Source organism: Lissotriton helveticus, chromosome 6 (assembly GCF_964261635.1).
Source record: "Lissotriton helveticus chromosome 6, aLisHel1.1, whole genome shotgun sequence".
Lineage (NCBI taxonomy): Eukaryota > Metazoa > Chordata > Amphibia > Caudata > Salamandridae > Lissotriton > Lissotriton helveticus.
In genome coordinates this window covers 1,848,832,911-1,848,855,773 of record NC_136067.1, presented here as the reverse complement: position 1 = coordinate 1,848,855,773, position 22,863 = coordinate 1,848,832,911, and the positions used below count along the sequence as shown (strand labels likewise).

At 48.0% G+C, this 22,863-nt stretch overlaps 1 protein-coding gene across 1 annotated transcript in view; it reads right to left on the bottom strand.

The window, feature by feature from the left end:
• Nucleotides 1-22,863, bottom strand: part of SMYD2 (SET and MYND domain containing 2) — a 234,431-nt gene that overhangs the window by 94,645 nt on the left and 116,923 nt on the right. The window contains exon 4 of the mRNA XM_078649777.1: nucleotides 34-94. Coding sequence (XP_078505903.1) covers nucleotides 34-94 — 61 coding nt within the window. The remainder of the gene's footprint in view (nucleotides 1-33; nucleotides 95-22,863) is intronic.

Below are 22,863 nucleotides of genomic sequence, written 5' to 3'. Positions count from 1 at the left end.
TTACAAATCACATGAATTGACACATCTACTTACGGGACTCAAAGTCTTTAACAGATAATAATCTTTCAGACTGTGTTCTCTCCTGGGTCATTTTCTGGGAAAGAAAAACAGTTCCATAGTAATAAATCATGTTTTAGGGCACAATGTGCAGAACTTGGTACTCATAATAAATACAAAACACAGCTATATTTCCGCCATTCATGAGAAAAAGATAATTTCCAAGACGCTACAGGCTGCACTGTTAATTTTCTGGCCCAGCTCCAATAAATTGGGCTAAAATTCCTAACTTGTTGAAACAGATTTAAAATGTCAGTTAAAGCTCATAAAATAAGATTACAGAAAAGAAGCAAAGACTTCCAAAATTTGCAAATCGCTCTCGAAAACAGCATACAACTCAGTTGTTTTCATTCTATCAACATTTTATAGGGATACAGAATTCAAGCAATCTGAAATTTAGACTGAGCATATAGCCCTATATAAAGACATATTATCTAATGTATGCAGGATCTGTTAGTTTTGGATTTAGGTAAATAATGTACTATTCAAGACAAAATGGTTCGAAACTAACCCATGACAGAATCACAGCAGAATGTTTTCAATATTCAAATTAGGTTAGAGCACATCACGAAAATCATTAGACTTGGAATGAAATGACTGCACCAGGAGGGGGTTCCACAGTGAAGTAAAAGCTATGAAAAAAACACTTTTACCGATAAAAGGCAAGATTTGGCTGCATGGAGACAAGCAATTTCATAGGACGTTATAAGTGAAGAAAAAACATTTAAGACAAAGGAGCCGCATTGCTGAACTACCAGCTACAGAATATATAAATTAGCCCATCCCAAAGTGTCTTACTTTTTCTGAGATCCTCAAAGAAATACACTAGTGGAAATCAAGGTTAGATGACCTGTCACAATCAATCAGAATCTCGTGCATGAACCTTTTTCCAACTCTTTATAGAGAAAAGTCATGTAGCACTACTGAACCTTTGTATTTCAAGCTAAAGTTAAACTCTGCACACGGTTAAAGTAAACAACCGAAGGGTGAATATTCTCAGACCTTTTTAATACCCTTCCTGCCGACGGAAAAAGGCTCCTATTGATGCAACTATGGGAGATTGTCTAGACCAGGTGTCTCCAACCAGTAGCTTTCAGCTACCTGTAAGTAGCTCTTGTGTGTGCAGCCCAGACTACCTAATTAGAAGATTTTGCTTGGTTGAATTACTATATAGACCAAAATTGCGAGTGTGTATTCAAGGCGAAAAAGTGTGTATTTGTAGAACTGGTAAGCTTATGCTTGAGGAATATCCAAAATATTTTCAAAATATATTTAAAGCTGATCTTTGAGTGATTAATTATGTGGCATTGGGGAGGCGGGACTTTTTACTAATGTTATTACCTTGACACCAGGGGCACTGCAGGGGAAGGGGCATTGCAGCTGCTATATATGACCCATGCAGACGCATTCCAAACAGACAAAGCATTTTTCATTTATCTCACTGCTGGCATCCCTATCCGATGCACTATGATCACTGCTAGAAATCTCACTTATGGTGTTTACTAATGCAATCTTCTGTGATGTGTCCTTATTACATTAATAATATAAGTAGTAGCTTGGGATGATTTTCATTGAACATAAGTAGTTCCTATCACAGAAACGGCTGGAGACCTCTGGTCTAAAATATGCAAACCCTCTTGATTTGGGTTTGCAAAATTGCTACTTTTGGGAAGTGCTATACTAGCTGGCAATTGAGGACAGTATATTTTAAGGTCCTTTATATGGTTCTCCCTACAATGCACCAGCATATTAGGAATAAGCTTAAACCATGCACCTCTCTGCACCGCATGCAATCATCTTCATCCTTCCTTTCTAAATATTTCAAGGTTATATAGGTCTTGGCAGACACAGGCTTTATACCTTAGAACGGTAGGGGCTGTACTAAGGGCCTTGGGTAGCAGGAGTGGGAAATTAGTAGAGTGAATGGGAAAAGGTAGGCCTCAGTGTTTCTGGTCAAAAACACAATCAATCAGTTCACCATTGGGGCATGAGGAGGGGTGAGGACTGGAGCTGTGAAGGGGGGAGGACAGTTGGTTGAAAGGGGTTGAAAGGGGAAAACTTGTGATTACCGAAAAAAGAAAAAAGAAGGAGTAAAAGGTGCACGGGGGGGGGGGACAGCAGGAATAAAGAATATAAATCAGGATAAGAAAGTGTTACCAGACAAATGACTGACTAGAAATAATAGTTTTTCTCAAAGAATTTGACATATTGACGATTATAATCCAGCTGTGGAAGCAGGTTCGGTGACAGACTTTTATCACAACCACCTGCTTCAACAAATTGGTTTTCCACCTAGTAGCATTGATCTGCCACCACAGATGTCTCCTATGGGATGAATGGGAATAAACCTAGAGCACTCAGAACTTCTTTGTTTTACTTCTAGACGTGCCTTAGAGGAAAGTGCGCTTTTAATCCCATTTTCCATATATTGTGTATGCCAATACGGATGAGCATTATATAGAGTTGAGAGTGCCATAGGATTGGAGATAGTCCGCCAAAAGCTAGGGGCCAGCTATCTGGACAGAGGGATTGGATTCTGCTTCAGCTGTGCCACACCTCTCGTCTTTAACCAGACGAAAGCTTTAGGACCATTGTTGTTCCTATCTAATGATTCCATCAAAACCTATTGAAGCTTGTCAATAAGGGCAGGGAAGGTGGTTGCCTTGATATCAGAACTCAGGTTTTGCAAACACAACTCTTTAGCAAAGACTGATGGAAGTGCTTAACAGATAATGTGGACTCCAAATAACAAAGGCTTTTTGCAGCAGGTGACAGAATGCATGTGTAAAATAGAAGTTTTCTGAAACCATATACAACAGTCATTCTTCATACTAATGTAAATCCAGAATCAGGGCTTGCTTTGTCACGAGAATTTAGACCAGAGATATTATGGAACATGTTTTAATGACTTAGGGATATTAAATATATTAACGTCTCAAAATCTTAGCAAAAAATACTGGGATGCCTTGTGTGAAACGCTACCCTATATGAGAAAAAAACAATCACAACCAATGGTAGAAGAATTATCAGCACTCAAGTGAAGTACTCCATGTGTTTCAGCAGCTTGTGTAAGAGCAATCCAGTGCTTGCATCTGAATAATAAATCCTCCTCTTAAAGCTCTTGGTTAAGGTGAGCGGGTGGAATCCGGAGTTGGAAAAGAGTCAGTTTTAAGGCTGGGTACTGCATTGCTGTGAGGTGGTAGAACAGGTAATAAGTCTTCCTCTGAAGAGTGATCAGATCTTGCGGGTCCTGGGTTCAGACTCCAGGAGGACAACTCTGTCTTGCATCTTTCTGATATCAGTAAGATGAATAGCACCAAGTTAGTTTAGAACAACACGACAGCACATTGACACTTCTGCGACTAGTACTTACAAAAGATCCACTGTTATATGCGCATTATTACTGCCATTATCAGTGACGTCACTGTAGTCTTCATTTTTTCCATTTGAAAATGCAGTGCTACCTTTGTGGAATTGGAAAGGAGCTGGCTGTGTTTATTTGCTGAGGAGGACCATCTCAGAACCCGTTGTGAGGATATCAGTCTTATTCTTCTGAGTATTGGACAGAGCACCTGGTTCATGTTCCATGGAACCTTATCGATACCAGAATCGCAAATACCAGCCAGTGGGCACCACTCTCCACGAGGGTACAAATCAGCTTCCTCAGTGCTAAAATATCAATGTGCAGTCATTGGTGTAGAGGACATGTGACATTAAATGGTGACCGACACAGCCGGAAAACAATCTGAAGGCTGACTCATTAACATAGAGAGAAATGAACTTTAAATCCCCTCTCATGATTATTTGCAGACAGAATGCTAGTGCTGTTCGCCTGCCCAGTAACTAAACAGGAAAAAGTATAGACTGAGCACTCAATGTGTAATTCAACTATTCGGTCTACTTGCAGTTCAACTATGGAGACCATCAGCTTTCAAGGTCATTTTGGACACTCTTTCAAGTCCTGGATTTTTGTGTGATAGCCTAACATATTCTGAGTGTTGTATTCTTGTTTTGCTTTCATTGAGCTAATAAGACGAGGACATCTGAAATCAATGATCTGAAGATGAAAAGTTCAAGACCGGTGTTAGTGTGAGCATTGACCTGGAGTAAGGTGGTCACCCTAAGTTCAACAAAGAAGCAATACAGACTTACTTTCCTAAACGAGTGAAAACCACATCTAGAAAAAAAGAATAATTTTAAAATAGTAATTTGCTTTGTTCTTAAAGCAGGTGGAAAATAGCGCCAAGGGCAAGGAAGCAGGAGGCCAGCTTCACTTTGAGGCATGACAACAAGCTGGCTGTTGACGCGGTACAAAAGCGGTGCTCAGCTGCTGGCCTAAAGCCACTTCTTTGTAATCTTAGCTATTAAATGGGTATCTGCAGGTGGCCCAGCAGCTGAGGTTTAAACTATAGTTTGCATATTTAACTTTTATGCAGAATGATTTTTTCTTACAGGCTGTAAATTATAAATTCACTCCTAAGACTTATTAGATAACCAAATTTGTTTGCTTAAAACTAGATTGTGCTTTAATCCTGAAGCAGAAATGAAGATAGTTTTGTCAGGGGGCCAAACCAATACCCTGCACATTTAACTGCCTTGTGTCACATAAACTGTGATCTACGATACAAAATGTGCCTTTTAGTGTATTATCTTTACGTGGAATGAAATTGGAGCTAGGAAGGCACAGTTTTCAATCAGTGCCTTTCACCTTTGGAGCCAGCTCAGAAAACGCAGCCTTTACCCATTCCATATTTTGAACCAGAGCGCTGCCAGGGGAGTAGCATCCTCCCCAGCCTGGGTACACACTAATGACTACACCACATCTACACACAAGCTTAGTATAACACATCTTTATTCTTCTGTGTGTAACCATAAACCCAACATTCTAAACCTGCATTCACTTCACTATGCTTTAATGCTTACTTCACAGTCCTACGGGTGCTGAGGCTTCGGTGTTGCTTGTGAGTTGACAAGCTTTGCAGTCGCGCACAACAGTGTCCACGCTGTCTTCCAGGTCTGGGAACCACACCTTTTCTCTCATCCTTGATTTCATCCTCCCGATGCCTTGATGCCGTTCATGTGCAAGGGTCGTTGCTCGTTCTTGTAAATTCAGCGGTATCACAATGCGTCTACCCCGCAGTATGATTCCGTTTTGAATTTTCAAAAATTTTCCCAGGCGGGTCATGTCGGGCTCACTCCACCCGTTGGTGTTCCTGAGGAATCCATCCCACGAGCCATCCTTCAGAGCATCAACTACTCGTTGGAGGGCCGTATCTTGGTCCATATGCTCCTTTATTTCTTCTATCGAGAGAGCCCGCGGGCACGACCACTGGGCGACCATGTTGACGAATTCCTCCGTGTTTGACTCTTGATCACCGACTTTGTCTGCCGTTGGCGCTGGGTGTCGATACAGAAAGTCTTTGCTCCTGGCCGATATATCAGTTCCATCTGATAATGTTGTAATTGAATGGCCCACCTTTCGATCCTGGGAGGTGGGTGAGGCGCCGTTCCTTTGAACAACGGGACAAGGGGTTGATGATCCGTTATCACTCGAAAGGGGTGTCCGCTCACATATAAATGAAAGTGGTTGAATGCCCATTTGATAGCCAGTGCTTCCTGCTCTATTTGTGAGTACCGGGCTTCTGTTGCTGTCAGTGATTTGCTTGCAAAAGCTAACGGGACCCAGGTCCCTGGCTCAGTCTCTTGGGTAAGCAGAGCTCCAAGGCCTACCGGCATCCACCAGCAACTCTGTGGTGCGCATGGTATCAAAGTAGGCCATAGTCATGCTGTCTAGCAGAGCGGACTTTACTTGTTTGAAAGCTTTGTCTTCCTCTGTGGTTCACTTCCAGGGGGTGTCTTTCTTTGTGAGATTTCGCAGCGGTTCCGCGATAGTTGCCAGGTTTGGGATGAATCTCCCGCAATATGTCGCCATCCCTAGAAAACTTCTTACTTCAGGAGCATTGGTTGGAGCGGGAGCAAGTTGAATGGCTTGGGATTTCCTGGGGTCCACTTTGACGCCTTCCGAGCTGAACACATAGCCAAAGAAATCAATAGTCTTGCGGAGGAATTGGCACTTCTCCTTGTGAAGAGTTACACCATGTTCTGCCAGTCGCTGGAGCGTGTCGCGGAGTCGTCGATGGTGTTCTTCAAGGGTTTTGGAGTGAATGAGGATATCGTCATTCACGTTCCGGACGCCTTGGAGGCCTGACAAAATCTCTCGTACGGTGTTCTGAAAGATCTCTGCTGCCGGTGATATCCCAAAGTTAAATCTTTTGTACCGACGAAGCCCAAGGTGGGTTGAAAATGTGGTAATATACCTGCTCTCCTCCGCTAGAGTTAACTGGTGGTATCCAGCATTGAGATCTAGTCGAAAACCATTGCAAGCCATTGAGGTCGGCTAGAATGTCGTCAACCGTCGGCGTTAAGTGTCTCTCGCGTTTTATGGCTCCGTTGGGCATTCCCATGCCGATGCAGATTCGAATCTTCCCTGGCTGTCTTGGCTTTTCTGCGATTACCATGGGGGATACCCAAGGAGTTGGCCCTTTCACCTTTTCAATTACCCCTTGTTGCTCCAGCTTCAGGAGTTCTTGCTCTACTAGCGGCCGGAGGTGGAAAGGAATCCGTTGGTGCCTTAGCGCCACAGGCTGAACTGCTTGATCTATATGCAGCTTCACAGGTGGTCTCTTGATCTTCCCATGCCCCTTAAATAGTTGTGGGAACATGTCCAGAATGTAGTCGGTCTGGAGGAGCTTTACTGCATTTGCAAACGCAATCGGGTTGAGGTCTTCGGCAGTGTGGCTTCCAACGAGTAGATCGGCTTCTCTGTCGACAACATGGAACGTTGTTGTAACCTCTTGGGTCTCGGACTTTACTTGGACTATCATCTTTCCTTTCAATGGAAGTGGTTTTTGGCTTCCATACGTGAGAATTCTTATTTTGGATGGGGTAAGCACGGGCTTCGGGTTCAGGCCTGTTACTGGGGATCCATCGATTTCAATGTTGCACTTGGGTTGTGGTGGCCGTCTCTTCTTGAGGTCGCCTGCAAACGACACGTCTTCATCGTCTTCCGTGGAAGAGTCATCTAAGCGTTGGGCGTGGCGAGGCGAGGTTTTCGTCGACCGCTACGTTGTAGGTTTCGCCTAGTGCTAGGTGTCTTACAGCTCCTGACAGAGTCCTCCTCCCAGGGTTACTCCTGCCTCGCGAGCCTTCACGACATACGCTAGCGAAGTGGTTGGGCATGCCACACTTGGAGCACGTCTTTCCCTTCGCTGGACAACTTTCTGGGGGGTGTTCTTCTCTCCCACAGTAGCCACACAGTGATCATCGCGGTATTCGGGTGGGCCACCTTCCTCTCCCACCACGAGATGGTGTGCGTATGGCGTCAACCCGCTCTGTCTTGACAGTCACTGCTTGATCAGTTTGTTGGTTGAGTGCAGTTTCCATTGCAGTTGCTCTGATGTCTGAAAGTTTGTGTGAGCGAGCAAAGATCAGAATTTCCTCTAGGGTTATGCGGGGTTGCCGAAGTATGAGTGTCCGCAACACCTTGTTGCAGCAGCCTTGGATGAGTTGTGCCGTCACCTCTTTTGTCTGATCGTCCTCGGTGCAAGTACTTGCTAGTTCTCTGAGGCGCGCATGAAAGGTGTCCTTTGATTCTCTCTCTCTTTGCCTGGCTTGTCTGAATTTGAATCGTTTGTAGTGAGAGTTGAGCTGGGGGTCGAAATGAGCGTCCAAGGCACGGACCGCGGCGTCATAGTCAGTGGCTACGCCGGTGTTTGGGAGGTGCGTAAACAGCTTGTATATTTCGTCACCTGCAAAGTGCAATAACAGTGATCTTTTAACAGCCACGTCTGTTTCCCTCGGGGCCACAAAGTAATTGTTGAGGCGGCTAACACACACTTTCCACCTCGGTGACACAGTCGCCGGGTCAATCAGTTCACTGAACGGTGGAAGCGCGGTGATCTGGGTGTGTTCAGGATGTGGAGGCGCAAGTGGTGCTGCTTGCTGTTGAGCTGCTTGCGCTGCAGGGTTTGACATGGTGCGCCCTCACTTGTTTGCCTCACGGTCGTGTTGTCACGTGTCCGTCTTCTCTGCACTTTTGCATCGTGCTGCGTTGTGTTTGCCAGTGCTTGTTGCTTTTGTTCTTTCTGTTTATATTCACCTTCTTTGGCTTATTATCTTCTTTATTTCCTTTTTTTTTCCTCTTCTTTTCCTTCTTGGGGATGTCCTCTTTGCCCCGTGTAATTTGGCCTCGGGCAAGCTCTTCTTACTGCTGTTACTTGCTCCCTTATTGCACAACCTGGCGTTGCTTGTGCCAGTGCTTGTTGGGTTTCGTCTGGGGGGGCTCTGGCTTCACTGTCATGTGCTGCGCTACTGGCGCGGTATCTGCTCTTGTCCGCTGAGCTCTCCGGCTTGTGTTTGCTCTGTTGCGGCCCTGCATGTCCTCTCTCAAGCTGTCGGGCCGTCAGCGATTTCTCTCCCACCTCTGCGCATGCGCGCGGTTGTTGGCAGGAGTGCGAGGGCTTCCGGCTGTGCTGCGGGGCCGCCAGTTCGCGCGTGCAGCGCCTTCCACGGCTGAGGGGCGCGGCTGCTCCGGCTGAGCTGGTGTCCCGCTCACCTTGGTGTCTGGTAACGACGGCACCCTCCTCCTGCAGATTGTCTCACGGCTGGGCTCACGCAGGTCAGTGTTGCTCGTTTCCTCAGTTGTGCGTCGCTCCTCTGATGCGGGTGTTGGGAGCTTTCTATCCCACCCTCGTCGCCAGTGTAGGGATTCCTGTAAACCTACAGGATATCGGGGGCACCAAAGGACAAATGCACTTAGGGGCCTATTATAGAGAGACGCAGACGGCACACACACAATGCTGGTCGTCTCGGCCAGAAGTCCCGAGCGACCCCGGCCCTTTTATTTATGCTCTCTGACCACGCCTGGCCAGAGAGTGATACATGGTGAAATAGTGCTTCTGGGGGTGGGTTGCCAAGAGGTGAGCGACTAGACCGCTACAACCTAGACTCTTGCATGCGCGCGATGCTATAAATCGTACGCATGCGTGCCAAAAGTTTGCCTCATGCTTATTTATTTGTGTTTTCGGGGCACACAGCACTCTTCAGCGCGATCGCCTTTACGGTGCGTCTCCTTCAGTCCCGCCATGGCCGACCCTCCTTCAATCACTCAACCTGTTTCTAGTGTCACTGGGGTGCGTCTCCCAGCAGTCCTCGCTCCGTGTGTTATTTCCTTTCCCACACATGTACCTGAGAGCATAAATGCACCTCTTCGGAATGTACCGCATCAACATGCTCGCCTCACAGTGGGACGCAGAGCCCCACTATTCATCTTCACCCCCATTTATAGCGTACATTAATACCAACTTTCTTTTCTCCCCTTCAGACCAACAGACGCGGGTAGGTGAGTTTCACAAGCCTCCCCCTAAACAACGATAATAAACAGCAAAGCCTCAAGTAGATTAAGATTTGAAGCCCCCTCCTCAAAACAATGGAAATAAATTTCATATTGTAGGAGAGTAGGGTCTGCAATCCTATGATCACCCAGATTTTTGCTTTTTGCTTCACTGGTTTACGACTTTCCCTGGCTGTGGGCCTGCTAATCAGACCCACAGCCTAGCTGTTCTCTCTACTCCAAATTGTACCCAGGTACTGAATTGGCACTGGGCCCTCTCCAAGTCCCTGTACCCAGGGCTGAGGTGCACCCAGAAGTCTCACAGGGGCTGCAGCATGCATTATGCCACCCCTGGGCTGACTAACTAAATCAGACACAACTGGCTGCTTGACAGCTGGGGCAAAGTGGTGTACTCACCCTCTGCTGTAGATATAGTATTCCTATATCTAAAACTAAATGGACACACAGATCTCCTATCAGTCACTCCTATGGCAGGCCTTGACAATCCTGAAGGCAGAGTGCTGGGAATCGTGTGAGATGGTGCTCCGGCATGAGCTGAGCCTGTCTGCGGCTTTCGGGATCCATCCCTTAGCCGTTTCCATGATATCGCATACCATATACTCTTAAGTGCATTATAATCCTCACGGTTATATGCCAACTCTGGTATCGCTTTATCAAAACATGTCGAGTAAGGGGTCATACGAATTGGAATACTAACCCCTCGCCAATTCTGGAGACGGGTTAGCATTCCACCCTTCTAGAGGGACACGACATGTATGTAACCTGTAACCCCGGTTAAAGTCAGATATAGCCTCAGCTCCACAAGATGGATGCTGCCACCGAGACACAAGTCTGCCCTCCTGCTGCTGGAAGTCCTCCCAGCCCAGGAGGCAAGGACAAAGGGTTTCCTGCCAGGGGCGGTGCCAGCACCGTCCCAGACAGGATTTTGTGTATCCTGGGTAGGCAGGGCTTTAGAGGAAGGTGACTGCAAGTGGCACCCCGGTGCTCACTATGCATAGGCCGGCTTGAACCAGTTCCAGGGGCACTCCAGCCCCTGATCTGGGGAAAGCCCGCCAAAGGAGAAGGGGTGTAACCACCCCCCTCCTAGTCCACCCATAGGGCAGGACTTAGTCGCGTGCCAGCCCCCTTTTTCAGGATAAAGGTAGGAACTGGCCCCCTTCCAAATTAGATCAATCTTTGAATCCTGAACCGACCTTCTACACGAAGAACTCAAGACTCTTCCCAAGATTTCTCCCTTGTGACCAAGGAGTAGTCACCCTGCAGCAGCAGGCACCAACCAAGTATCGCGGTTTGTTGCCAGTCTCTCCTCCGGATCAAGACTGCTCCAGCCCGACGAGAACCGGCTTCCCTGGCACCTCTGACCTCAACCTACATCATCAGCCCAGCTGTGATCCGTGGGTGCGACGAGACCTCGAGGGAGCGGCCATCTTCAGAACTGCACGACGCTTGTCCAGCACGACCACCGAGTGACCCTCGACTGAGTGCTTTGGGGTAAGAGAAGCCCCGACCCTGAGCAGCTCCAGCACCAAAGTTCAGCCCCCCTGCATCCACGAGATCTGCGTGGGGCCCTTCTGCTTTTTGCTGCTCACCGCGTTGTCCAGGTCACTTGCCCGTTGGCTAGTGACCCTCTGACGACGAACTCTGACGACAAACACCGCTGGTCTGGTTGCTCCAGATTGGCCCTTGCTTCCCTTCTTCAGAGAAGCACCCTGGACCCTCCTGGTCCACTCAAGACTCCATTTTAGGTCCACCGCGTGGGCCTTGCATTTGCCAAGACTTGTTGCCCCAATCCTGGGTCCAGCGACGTCGACAGCAAGTACCTTCGTGGGACAGCTCGCACCTCCATCCTGGTCGCCGACAACGCCTCCTGGTCCGAGAGAATGCAGAGCCCAGCAGCGCCCACTCACCTGGCTGAGGTGACTTCGTCCGGTGCCATCCTGGTGCCCACCTAAATCACTGGCTAGTGATTCAGAACTTGGTCCCCTCTGCTTACAGGTTTCTTCTTCCCTGATCCAGGCTTGGATCACCACGAACTCCTTCACTGGCCGCCTGCCAGCAACTTCTTTCTTCAGGCTCCTGGATCTTCAACGAGGGTTTCCGACGCAACTTGAACCCTATGCAGCCGCAGCCCCTGGGCTAGGTAAACGGAGTACTCCGGTGCTCCAGCATAGTCCAACACCCTAAGTGTTCGGATCCACCCTTGTTTTCGACCCACCTAGTCGAGTTCGCCCGGGAACAGTAACTTTGCAAAGTGCTAGTATCCATAGACTTGTTCCCGCATTACGCGTGAGAGTTCCCACTCTGCACACGGCGTCCCTAGGCCTCCTGCTTCTAATCTAAGGGTTCAGCATTGTAGGCCTAGCGTTTCTACAGTCTAGAAAAGTATTACTTACCTGCTAGTAACCTCGCATTCCACTTCTTGTGTATATGGTTTTTCGTGCCCCTCGGGCATTTGTGTAAATTGTGCGACTTTCAGTAATTCTTTAAGAGTTTTGTTGTGTGCTTAGCTCCCTGTCTCATAAAGAGCCAGGGTAGTCTTGTTATAAATAAATATACTTTATTTTTGATAACAACTTGTGTGGTGTCCTTTCACTTGGTGTTCAAGGGGTAATGTGATGGTAAAACAGCTGGCTTAACACGCCCTCTAGAGTCTTAGCCTTAGACTGCTCGTATACATGCTACTAGGATAGCTGGTCTATAAGGTTGACTTACAACCAATCATCAATAAGGGTTGTTTGGACTGATACATAGTGATCACTAGAATAGTGAGCACTGCATATCAGGCCAACTTCTCACATTGGTGAGCAGCGGTTGGGATTTGAGCTTGCTGTTGTTTTACCACGCATATCCTAAGAATATCATTTGAAAGATCACATAAGTACTAAGGTACATATAACTTAGCTTAGAATACTCTGAGTTCTACTGAACCAGCTGTTGTAGCTCCTAGGGCCTAGCACACCATAAACTACAACTCTAGCAAGGGATCAGTAGGTAAACATATAGTGTAGGGAAGTGCACCACTTGCACCTCACTAGAAAAGCATGTCTACCCATGGAGAGTCTACTGAGACTCCCCTTGTGGATATTGACCCTCCACAGGTCAAGTCAAGATATGCAGCTCTCAGTTTCCAGGAGATGAGACAAGTGTGTACCTCCAGGAAACTGAAACAGGGGTCTAACCCCACCATTCCCTTTCTGATAGGTCTCTTAGAGACCTATGATGCGATAAAGATTTCTCAGCTAGATGGGAATATGCCAGCCTTAGAGGGTACCTCTGGGGATCCAGACCTCCACAACACTGACAATACAGTTGAGGAGGAGGAACTCGAGGAGCTCTCTGGGGATGAGGCAGACAAGGGTCTTGAGGTAGTCAGAAGGCTAACTAGGGCCAACTTGGACTTGCTTGGGCTAGGATCTGGGGGACCCCCAGTACTGACCCTAAGTAGGCCTAACCTTGGGGTTAGGAGAGATAGATCTCCTTCTAGGGACTCCAATAGATCTCTGCACTCTAATGCCTCTTCTCAGAGGAGGAGGAACTCTCCCCAGAGGAGATTGACTTCCCCTCAGAGAATGGAGCATGAAGCTAGGATGAGACAGGCTACTCTGAGGATTGAAAGGGAAGAACTTGCCCTGGCCAAAGAAAAGCTTGCCTTTGCTAGAGAGCAGCAGATGAGTGGGTTAGTACCCACTGGTGGCAGCAATCTCCCAAGAGATAGAGAGAAGGGTTTAGATACTAAACACCTGACAAAGATAGTGCCCCCCTTTAAACAAGGGGATGACATCCAGAAATGGATGGCTGCTTTGGAGAGGGCCTGCACTGTGCAGGGCATTCCCCAGAGTCAGTGGGCAGCTATACTGTGGCTCTCCTTTGATGGCAAAGGTAGAGATAAGCTCCTCACTACAAGAGTGGAGGATGCTAACAATTACCAGGTCCTGAAAACTACACTGGTTGATGGGTTTGGCTTAACAATTGAGCAGTACAGGTTGCTGTTCAGAGACACCCAGAAAACTCAGTCTCAGGACTGGTCTGACTTTGTGGATTGTGCCACTAAGGCTTTGGAGGGCTGGTTGCTGGGTAGCAAGGTTACTGATTACACAGGATTGTATAATCTTATGATGAGAGAACAGATTTTAAATAACTGTCAGAACCAGTTGTTGCACCAGCACCTTGTTGATTCAGATCTGACCTCTCCCCAAGAATTGGGAAAGAAGGCAGACAAATGGGTCAGAACAAGGATCAAGCAGAACCAGAACCAGAACCAGGGTGGTCAGAAGAAAGCAGACCAGAAGGGTAATACCAAGAGTGAACAAAATGACCAGAAGTCTTCAACAGGTCCCCAACAAACCAAAGAGGGTGGGGGTCAGGCTTCACAGCAGAAAAAGAAGACTCAAGAAGGCCAGTCAAAAAGGTGGTGCCAGTACTGTAAAAGTAAGTCTCACTGGTTTAGTGAGTGCACCAAAAGAGGAGGGCAAACTCCTACCACTACAGCCCCTAAGCCAACTGCACCCCCTAGTACAGTCAGTAGTGGTAGTGCACCTCCCAAGGGAATAGTTGGGTTAACCTTGGGAACTGAGGGGTCTGACAACTTAGTTGGCACACTCACTCAGGCTGTCCTTGTCTGTACAGGGGATATGGATATGTCCCCTGATGTAAGTCCCAATACTTTGGGCAAATACAGGCAGACACCTTTGATAAATGGCAAAATGGCTCAGGCCTATAGGGACACTTGTGCCAGTGTCACCATGGTGACACCTAACTTTGTGGACCCTGGACAGATCATGCCAGGTACAGATTTCCTGGTGACCAATGCCAGCAACGTCACTACCAGTCATAGTATGGCGATTGTTGCTTTCTCCTGGGGAGGGGTAAGTGGCCAAAAGAAAGTTGTGGTTAGTTCAGACCTCCCAGTGGATTGTTTGTTGGGCAATGATTTGGAGTCATCACTATGGTCAGAAGTGGAGCAGAGGACTCACATGGAAATGTTAGGCTTGCCAGCACATGTGCTTGCTGTGACTAGGTCACAGGCCAGAAGATGCCCCACTGAACAGGTGCTGGATCCTGGAAGAATGGACCAGACACCTTCCAAGAAGAAGAGCAGTAGGGTTAAGGCATTGCCTTCCCCCTTGCCCCAGGTTGAGGATCAAGTCTCTGAGGAGGCTGATCTGAGAGAGCTGAGGGAAACTGAGCCTAAAGAGCTTAAACTTGATCAAGTTGAGTTTCTGGGCTCAGGGGGACCCTCCAGAGAAGACCTGGGGAAGGCACCGTTAGACTGCCCTTCCCTTGAACCCCTCAGACAGCAGGCTGCTGCTGAGGCTGCAGGGAATGCCACAGGTGCCCATAGGGTATACTGGGAAGATGGACTCCTATACTCTGAAGCAAGAGACCCCAAGCCTGGTGCAACCAGGAGGCTGGTCATCCCCTTGTCTCAGAGGGGTTTCCTTCTCACCTTGGCCCATGAGATTCCCCTTGCAGGTCACTTAGGCCAGACAAAGACTTGGGACAGGCTTGTCTCACACTTTCACTGGCCTCACATGAGTGAGAATACCAAGGAGTTTTGTCGCTCCTGTGTCACTTGCCAAGCCAGTGGTAAGTCAGGTGGCACAACAAAGGCCCCCCTCATACCACTACCTGTGGTGGGGGTTCCCTTTGAAAGAGTGGGGATTGACATTGTTGGTCCAATGGAACCCCAGACAGCATCAGGGCACAAGTTTATACTGGTGGTGGTGGACCATGCCACCAGGTATCCTGAAGCTATTCCACTTAGGACCACTACAGCACCTGTAGTGGCAAGGGCCCTAGTTGGAGTGTTCTCCAGAGTGGGCTTCCCTAAGGAGGTTGTTTCTGACAGAGGTGCAAACTTCATGTCAGGATATCTGACTGCAATGTGGAAGGAATGTGGTGTCAACTACAAGTTCACCACACCCTATCATCCACAGTGCAATGGGCTTGTTGAACGATTCAACAGGACCCTCAAAGGGATGATTCATGGACTACCTGAAAAGCTCAGGCGTAGATGGGATGTCCTGATACCCTGCCTCTTGTTTGCTTACAGAGAGGTCCCACAGAAGGGGGTTGGCTACAGCCCTTTTGAACTTCTGTATGGGCATCCTGTAAGAGGACCCCTGTGTTTGGTGAAGGAAGGATGGGAGAGACCTCTAAAAAAGCCTGCAACCAACATAGTGGACTATGTACTTGGTCTCCGCTCCAGAATGGCTGAATACATGGAGAAGGCAACTAAAAACCTTGAGGCCAGCCAAGAACTCCAGAAAAGCTTGGCATGACCAGAAGGCTGTCCTGACTGTATACCAGCCTGGACAGAAGGTGTGGGTGCTGGAGCCAGTGGCCCCAGCAGCACTCAAAGACAAATGGTCTGGGCCCCACACCATCATTGAGCAAAAGGGAGAGGTCACCTACCTGGTGGACCTTGGAACTCCCAGGAGCCCCCTCAGGGTGCTCCATGTGAACAAGCTCAAGGCATATGTCGACAGGAAGGACATGAGCTTGCTCATGGCCACAGATGAGGGACAGGAGGAAGAGAGTGACCCTCTCCCAGACCTGCTCACTCAGAATCCTGATGATGGATCAGTAGATGGTGTTGTCTTTTGTGGCAGCCTCTCTGAACCTCAGCAACAGGATTGTAGGCAAGTTCTGCAATCCTTTAGACATATGTTCTCTCTGACACCCAGTCAAACTGATTGGTGTACCCATGAAGTGGACACTGGAGACAGTCTGCCTGTCAAGAGTAAAATCTACAGACAGCCTGATCATGTCAGAGACTGCATCAAGACAGAAGTGCAGAAAATGTTGGAGCTGGGAGTCATTGAGCCCTCAGATAGCCCTTGGGCTAGCCCAGTAGTTCTAGTGCCAAAGCCTCACACCCAGGGTGGTAAGAAAGAGATGAGGTTTTGCGTAGACTACAGAGGACTCAATGCAGTCACTAAGACTGATGCCCACCCAATACCAAGAGCAGATGAACTTATAGATAGATTGGCTTCTGCCAACTACTTAAGTACATTTGACCCTACAGCTGGGTATTGGCAAATCAGGTTAGCTGAGGAGGCCAAGCCCAAGACAGCATTTTCTACCCCTGGTGGGCATTATCAATTTGTGGTAATGCCCTTTGGTTTGAAAAATGCACCTGCCACCTTCCAAAGGCTGGTGAATCAAGTTCTCACTGGGTTGGATGACTTCTGTGCAGCATATCTTGATGATATAGCTGTCTTTAGTTCCACCTGGGAGGATCACCTGGTCCACCTGAGGAAAGTGTTGGAGGCACTGCAAAAGGCAGGTCTCACTATCAAGGCCACTAAGTGCCAGATAGGGCAGACACAGGTTGTATACCTGGGCCACCTTGTAGGTGGAGGCCAGGTTCAACCCTTGGAGAGCAAGATACAGGCCATCAAGGACTGGGCTCCTCCAACCACCCAGACTCAGGTTCGAGCTTTCTTGGGCCTGACTGGGTACTATAGGAAATTTGTCAAGAATTATGGGTCCATTGTGACTCCACTTAATGACCTGACAAGTAAAAAGATGCCAAAGAAAGTTCAGTGGACAGCAAGCTGTCAGAAAGCATTCAATGACCTTAAGCAGGCCATGTGCACAGCACCTATCCTAAAGAGTCCAGATTACTCCAAGACCTTCATTGTCCAAACAGATGCTTCTGAGTTGGGTGTGGGAGCTGTTCTATCTCAGCTGAATTTTGATGGTAACGACCAGCCTATTGCTTTTATTAGCAGAAGGCTGACCCCCAGAGAGAAAAATTGGTCAGCTATTGAGAGGGAGGCCTTTGCTGTGGTGTGGGCCCTGAAAAAGTTGAGGTCATACTTGTTTGGCACTCACTTTAAGATTCAGACCGACCACAAGCCCCTCTTATGGCTAAATCAGATGAAGGGTGAAAACCCCAAACTACTTAGGTGGTCCATTTCCCTACAGGGGATGGATTTTACAGTGGAGCATAGACCTGGTACTGATCATGGCAATGCTGATGGGCTCTCCAGGTACTTCCACTTAGAGCAAGAAGACTCACCTGGTCAAGGTTAGCGTATTGTCCCAAAGTTTGGGGGGGGTCATGTAGGAGAGTAGGGTCTGCAATCCTATGATCACCCAGATTTTTGCTTTTTGCTTCACTGGTTTACGACTTTCCCTGGCTGTGGGCCTGCTAATCAGACCCACAGCCTAGCTGTTCTCTCTACTCCAAATTGTACCCAGGTACTGAATTGGCACTGGGCCCTCTCCAAGTCCCTGTACCCGGGGCTGAGGTGCACCCAGAAGTCTCCCAGGGGCTGCAGCATGCATTATGCCACCCCTGGGCTGACTAACTAAATCAGACACAACTGGCTGCTTGACAGCTGGGGCAAAGTGGTGTACTCACCCTCTGCTGTAGATATAGTATTCCTATATCTAAAACTAAATGGACACACAGATCTCCTATCAGTCACTCCTATGGCAGGCCTTGACAATCCTGAAGGCAGAGTGCTGGGAATCGTGTGAGATGGTGCTCCAGCATGAGCTGAGCCTGTCTGCGGCTTTCGGGATCCATCCCTTAGCCGTTTCCATGATATCGCATACCATATACTCTTAAGTGCATTATAATCCTCGCGGTTATATGCCAACTCTGGTATCGCTTTATCAAAACATGTCGAGTAAGGTGTCATACGAATTGGAATACTAACCCCTCGCCAATTCTGGCGACGGGGTTAGCATTCCACCCTTCTAGAGGGACACGACATGTATGTAACCTGTAACCCCGGTTAAAGTCAGACATAGCCTCAGCTCCACAAGATGGATGCTGCCACCGAGACACAAGTCTGCCCTCCTGCTGCTGGGAGTCCTCCCAGCCCAGGAGGCAAGGAAAAAGGGTTTCCTGCCAGGGGCGGTGCCAGCACCGTCCCAGACAGGATTTTGTGTATCCTAGGTAGGCAGGGCTTTAGAGGAGGGTGACTGCAAGTGGCACCCCGGTGCTCACTATGCATAGGCCGGCTTGAACCAGTTCCAGGGGCACTCCAGCCCCTGATCTGGGGAAAGCCCGCCAAAGGAGAAGGGGTGTAACCACCCCCCTCCTAGTCCCACCCATAGGGCAGGACTTAGTCGCGTGCCAGCCCCCTTTATCAGGATAAAGGTAGGAACTGGCCCCCTTCCAAATTAGATCAATCTTTGAATCCTGAACCGACCTTCTACACGAAGAACTCAAGACTCTTCCCAAGATTTCTCCCTTGTGACTAAGGAGTAGTCACCCTGCAGCAGCAGGCACCAACCAAGTATCGCGGTTTGTTGCCAGTCTCTCCTCCGGATCAAGACTGCTCCAGCACGACGAGAACCGGCTTCCCTGGCACCTCTGACCTCAACCTACATCATCAGCCCAGCTGTGATCCGTGGGTGCGACGAGACCTCGAGGGACCGGCCATCTTCAGAACTGCACGACGCTTGTCCAGCACGACCACCGAGTGACCCTCGACTGAGTGCTTTGGGGTAAGAGAAGCCCCGACCCTGAGCAGCTCCAGCACCAAAGTTCAGCCCCCCTGCATCCACGAGATCTGCGTGGGGCCCTTCTGCTTTTTGCTGCTCACCGCGTTGTCCAGGTCACTTGCCCGTTGGCTAGTGACCCTCTGACGACGAACTCTGACGACAAACACCGCTGGTCTGGTTGCTCCAGACTGGCCCTTGCTTCCCTTCTTCAGAGAAGCACCCTGGACCCTCCTGGTCCACTCAAGACGCCATTTTAGGTCCACCGCGTGGGCCTTGCATTTGCCAAGACTTGTTGCCCCAATCCTGGGTCCAGCGACGTCGACAGCAAGTACCTTCGTGGGACAGCTCGCACCTCCATCCTGGTCGCCGACAACGCCTCCTGGTCCGAGAGACTGCAGAGCCCAGCAGCGCCCACTCACCTGGCTGAGGTGACTTCGTCCGGTGCCATCCTGGTGCCCACCTAAATCACTGGCTAGTGATTCAGAACTTGGTCCCCTCTGCTTACAGGTTTCTTCTTCCCTGATCCAGGCTTGGATCACCATGAACTCCTTCACTGGCCGCCTGCCAGCAACTTCTTTCTTCAGGCTCCTGGATCTTCAACGAGGGTTTCCGACGCAACTTGAACCCTATGCAGCCGCAGCCCCTTGGCTAGGTAAACTGAGTACTCCGGTGCTCCAGCATAGTCCAACACCCTAAGTGTTCGGATCCACCCTTGTTTTCGACCCACCTAGTCGGGTTCGCCCGAGAACAGTAACTTTGCAAAGTGCTAGTATCCATAGACTTGTTCCCGCATTACGCGTGAGAGTTCCCACTCTGCACACGGCGTCCCTAGGCCTCCTGCTTCTAATCTAAGGGTTCAGCATTGTAGGCCTAGCGTTTCTACAGTCTAGAAAAGTATTACTTACCTGCTAGTAACCTCGCATTCCACTTCTTGTGTATATGGTTTTTCGTGCCCCTCGGGCATTTGTGTAAATTGTGCGACTTTCAGTAATTCTTTAAGAGTTTTGTTGTGTGCTTAGCTCCCTGTCTCATAAAGAGCCAGGGTAGTCTTGTTATAAATAAATATACTTTATTTTTGATAACAACTTGTGTGGTGTCCTTTCACTTGGTGTTCAAGGGGTAATGTGATGGTAAAACAGCTGGCTTAACACGCCCTCTAGAGTCTTAGCCTTAGACTGCTCGTATCCATGCTACTAGGATAGCTGGTCTATAAGGTTGACTTACAACCAATCATCAATAAGGGTTGTTTGGACTGATACATAGTGATCACTAGAATAGTGAGCACTGCATATCAGGCCAACTTCTCACACATATTACATACGTACTGGACAGCTGCATGTACTGTTTATTGCAGGCTGGCTTATCATGTTTAGGAGTAATAAATAACGGTATTTAACGAGAGCGCGAGGTTGCATTGAGAGTGAATCGCACTGACCCCTGAGACCTTTTCCTGTCGCGGCATTGTAACATGTAATCTGGGGGCACAGTAAACTGTGTTTTCTTTTGTCATTTTACACTGTACTATGGTCCTGAGAGCGAGTTATGCTCTGGACCAGAGGTCAACTGTGGCAGGGGAGGCTCGGGGTCTCCTATGGCGTACTAGCACATGCAATTGAGGTGCTGCTGGGTTCAGTGGGCTCGCAGGCCTGTTGCCCCCGGTGCCACCTGTTGTACCCATTGAAACAACGCTCATCGGGCACTACACGTTTTATTTATTTATATGCCTGCCTGTTCTGTGCTCTGCTTCAAATAGAGAGGGGGAGAGGGGTTGGCCTAACGGCTAAGGCGCTCGACCTCGGACCTGGGTTCGAGTCTCGGTAACGACGCCAAAAACCCCCTGTGATTCTGGGCAAATCACTTAATCTCCCCGTGCCTAAAATGAAAGTGTGTCCTCATGTAACGTAACTGGTGCTATGTAAAGCGCTCTGATAACTGAATCGGTTCGGTTCTAGTTCGCGCTATATAAAACTCTGCAAAAAAAAAAAAAAAGAGTAAGGAACTTGCAGGGGAAGTTTGTGTAGTACACCACTGGTGCTGCGATATTCTGTGGGGCGTCATTTCAGTTGGAATAAACTAAGACTACAACCCCCCAGAATACATATGTCTCTGAACGAAATGCAACGACCGGCGTATGGCTACGCTGTACACACTTTAAATTTACCAGATATGCCTCTCACACAGCGGTGACGAGTTGAACCCTCCTTCCCTGCCAATACAATATTTTGGGCTTTACATTTTGCGCTGATCCCATTACTTCAAATATACCTGAATTTGGCTCTAGTTGCACCTCTGGAATGAATGAACTGACAAGCGCGCGCACAGAGAGGGAAAAATGTAGAGTTGTGGTGGGTCGCTCTATTCGATTATGCGCAGCCTGTGTACTTCTAAAACTTCTAAACGTAATTCAAATTTGTACAGATATTTTGTATGTCATGTTATTATTGTGCCCGTAGTTGCGATCCGTTTTTGATAGGGCATCTAAAGTGTCACTATATTGTGTGAGCAGCATATCAATAAAGCCGTGCTGGTTTCCAGTCCTTCGAAAGAGTTCACCAAGCGACCCAACTGCATACCAAGCACTTGCACTCTCTTGGCACCCAAACGTCCTTTCCCTCAGGATTTATGTGAGTAAACAACCCCTTTCTTAATAATAGTATTGCATCTTGAATTCCTGCACGGTGCTTCGAAGTCCTGTCTTTAAAACGCGTTATGAATACATCTCTGTTTTGTAAAGTGTGGCTCGTTCTGTGTAAAGTACATACTAATTGCAAATGCTTTCCGTACTGAGGTGGTAACTCCAGTCTATTGGAGATTAGCACCAGACACTTTTAAAATGGGGATATTTGTGTATACACCAATTCCACCTTTTGAGTCTGTAATTGTATTTAATAACTAGAATTGAAAATCAATAGTTACGGAATAGGATCCTATTTATGTTATTTCTTATGTTTCTATCGTCATTATAATGTCATCCAGTCCAAATAAGAGTACAGGGTATCCTTAGTCTGAGAGTTATATACCAACAGGTGTTTCCCACAGGATGAAGATACCCGTGAGCTTTGTAAAGCCAAATCTAATAAATGCATTATAAATCATTAGAACTATGTGAATCTATTAGTCAACGGATGCAATCGATCCAACGCTTTGACACTGCAGATTGGACTGTGGTCTGTGGACAATGGAGTTAGACAAACTATTAGTAAGATATTGTTTTAGTTTCTTCCTTTGTCATTTGACTAGATTAAAATTGGAATTCTCTCATGAAACACACTAGGATGTTCCATAAGCTTGTGACTACAGTGGGGAGTTCTGTAAGGTTGCTAGGCCTCATAAAAGGTCAACTTAACCCCTATACTATCCTCTATCATGCCTTGGCCTACACTGCACACCCTTACCCATCCCAAACCGTCCCTCTAAATAAACCCTCTCAGTCTCTGTGCGCACTTCTCTCCGTCCCGGTCTACTGCATCTATGCCTGTTAGTGTTCAGCCTCTGCCTCCCATGGGCATGCCCTTCCCTTTCTCCTCTTCTGGCTCACTCCCTCACTTTATTTCACTCCCAACTCTGGATCCCTCACGCCTCTCTGTCCATTGCTTTTCTGTGAGTGTTGTGGCTCACCTCCCAGTCTGTCCTTCCTTTCCTCCCCTGCCTCCCAAGCTTTCCCTCAAACTAGGCTTGCACAGCTCCCTCCCTACCTATCTTCCCATGCATCTTCTTTCATGCCACCCCTTTCTGTATATTTAGCTAGCCCCTCACCCCGCAAGCATGTCACCTTTACTGCCCATTTTGTATTTTTTTGCTTAATGGTTTCATGTATGGTTTCAAAAAAGCCCACACTTGAACCTTTAGAGGCTAAAAACTATCGTCCCATTTCTTGTTTACCTCTGCCCTCTAAGGTTCTTGAAAGAGCCATCAATTCGGAACTGACT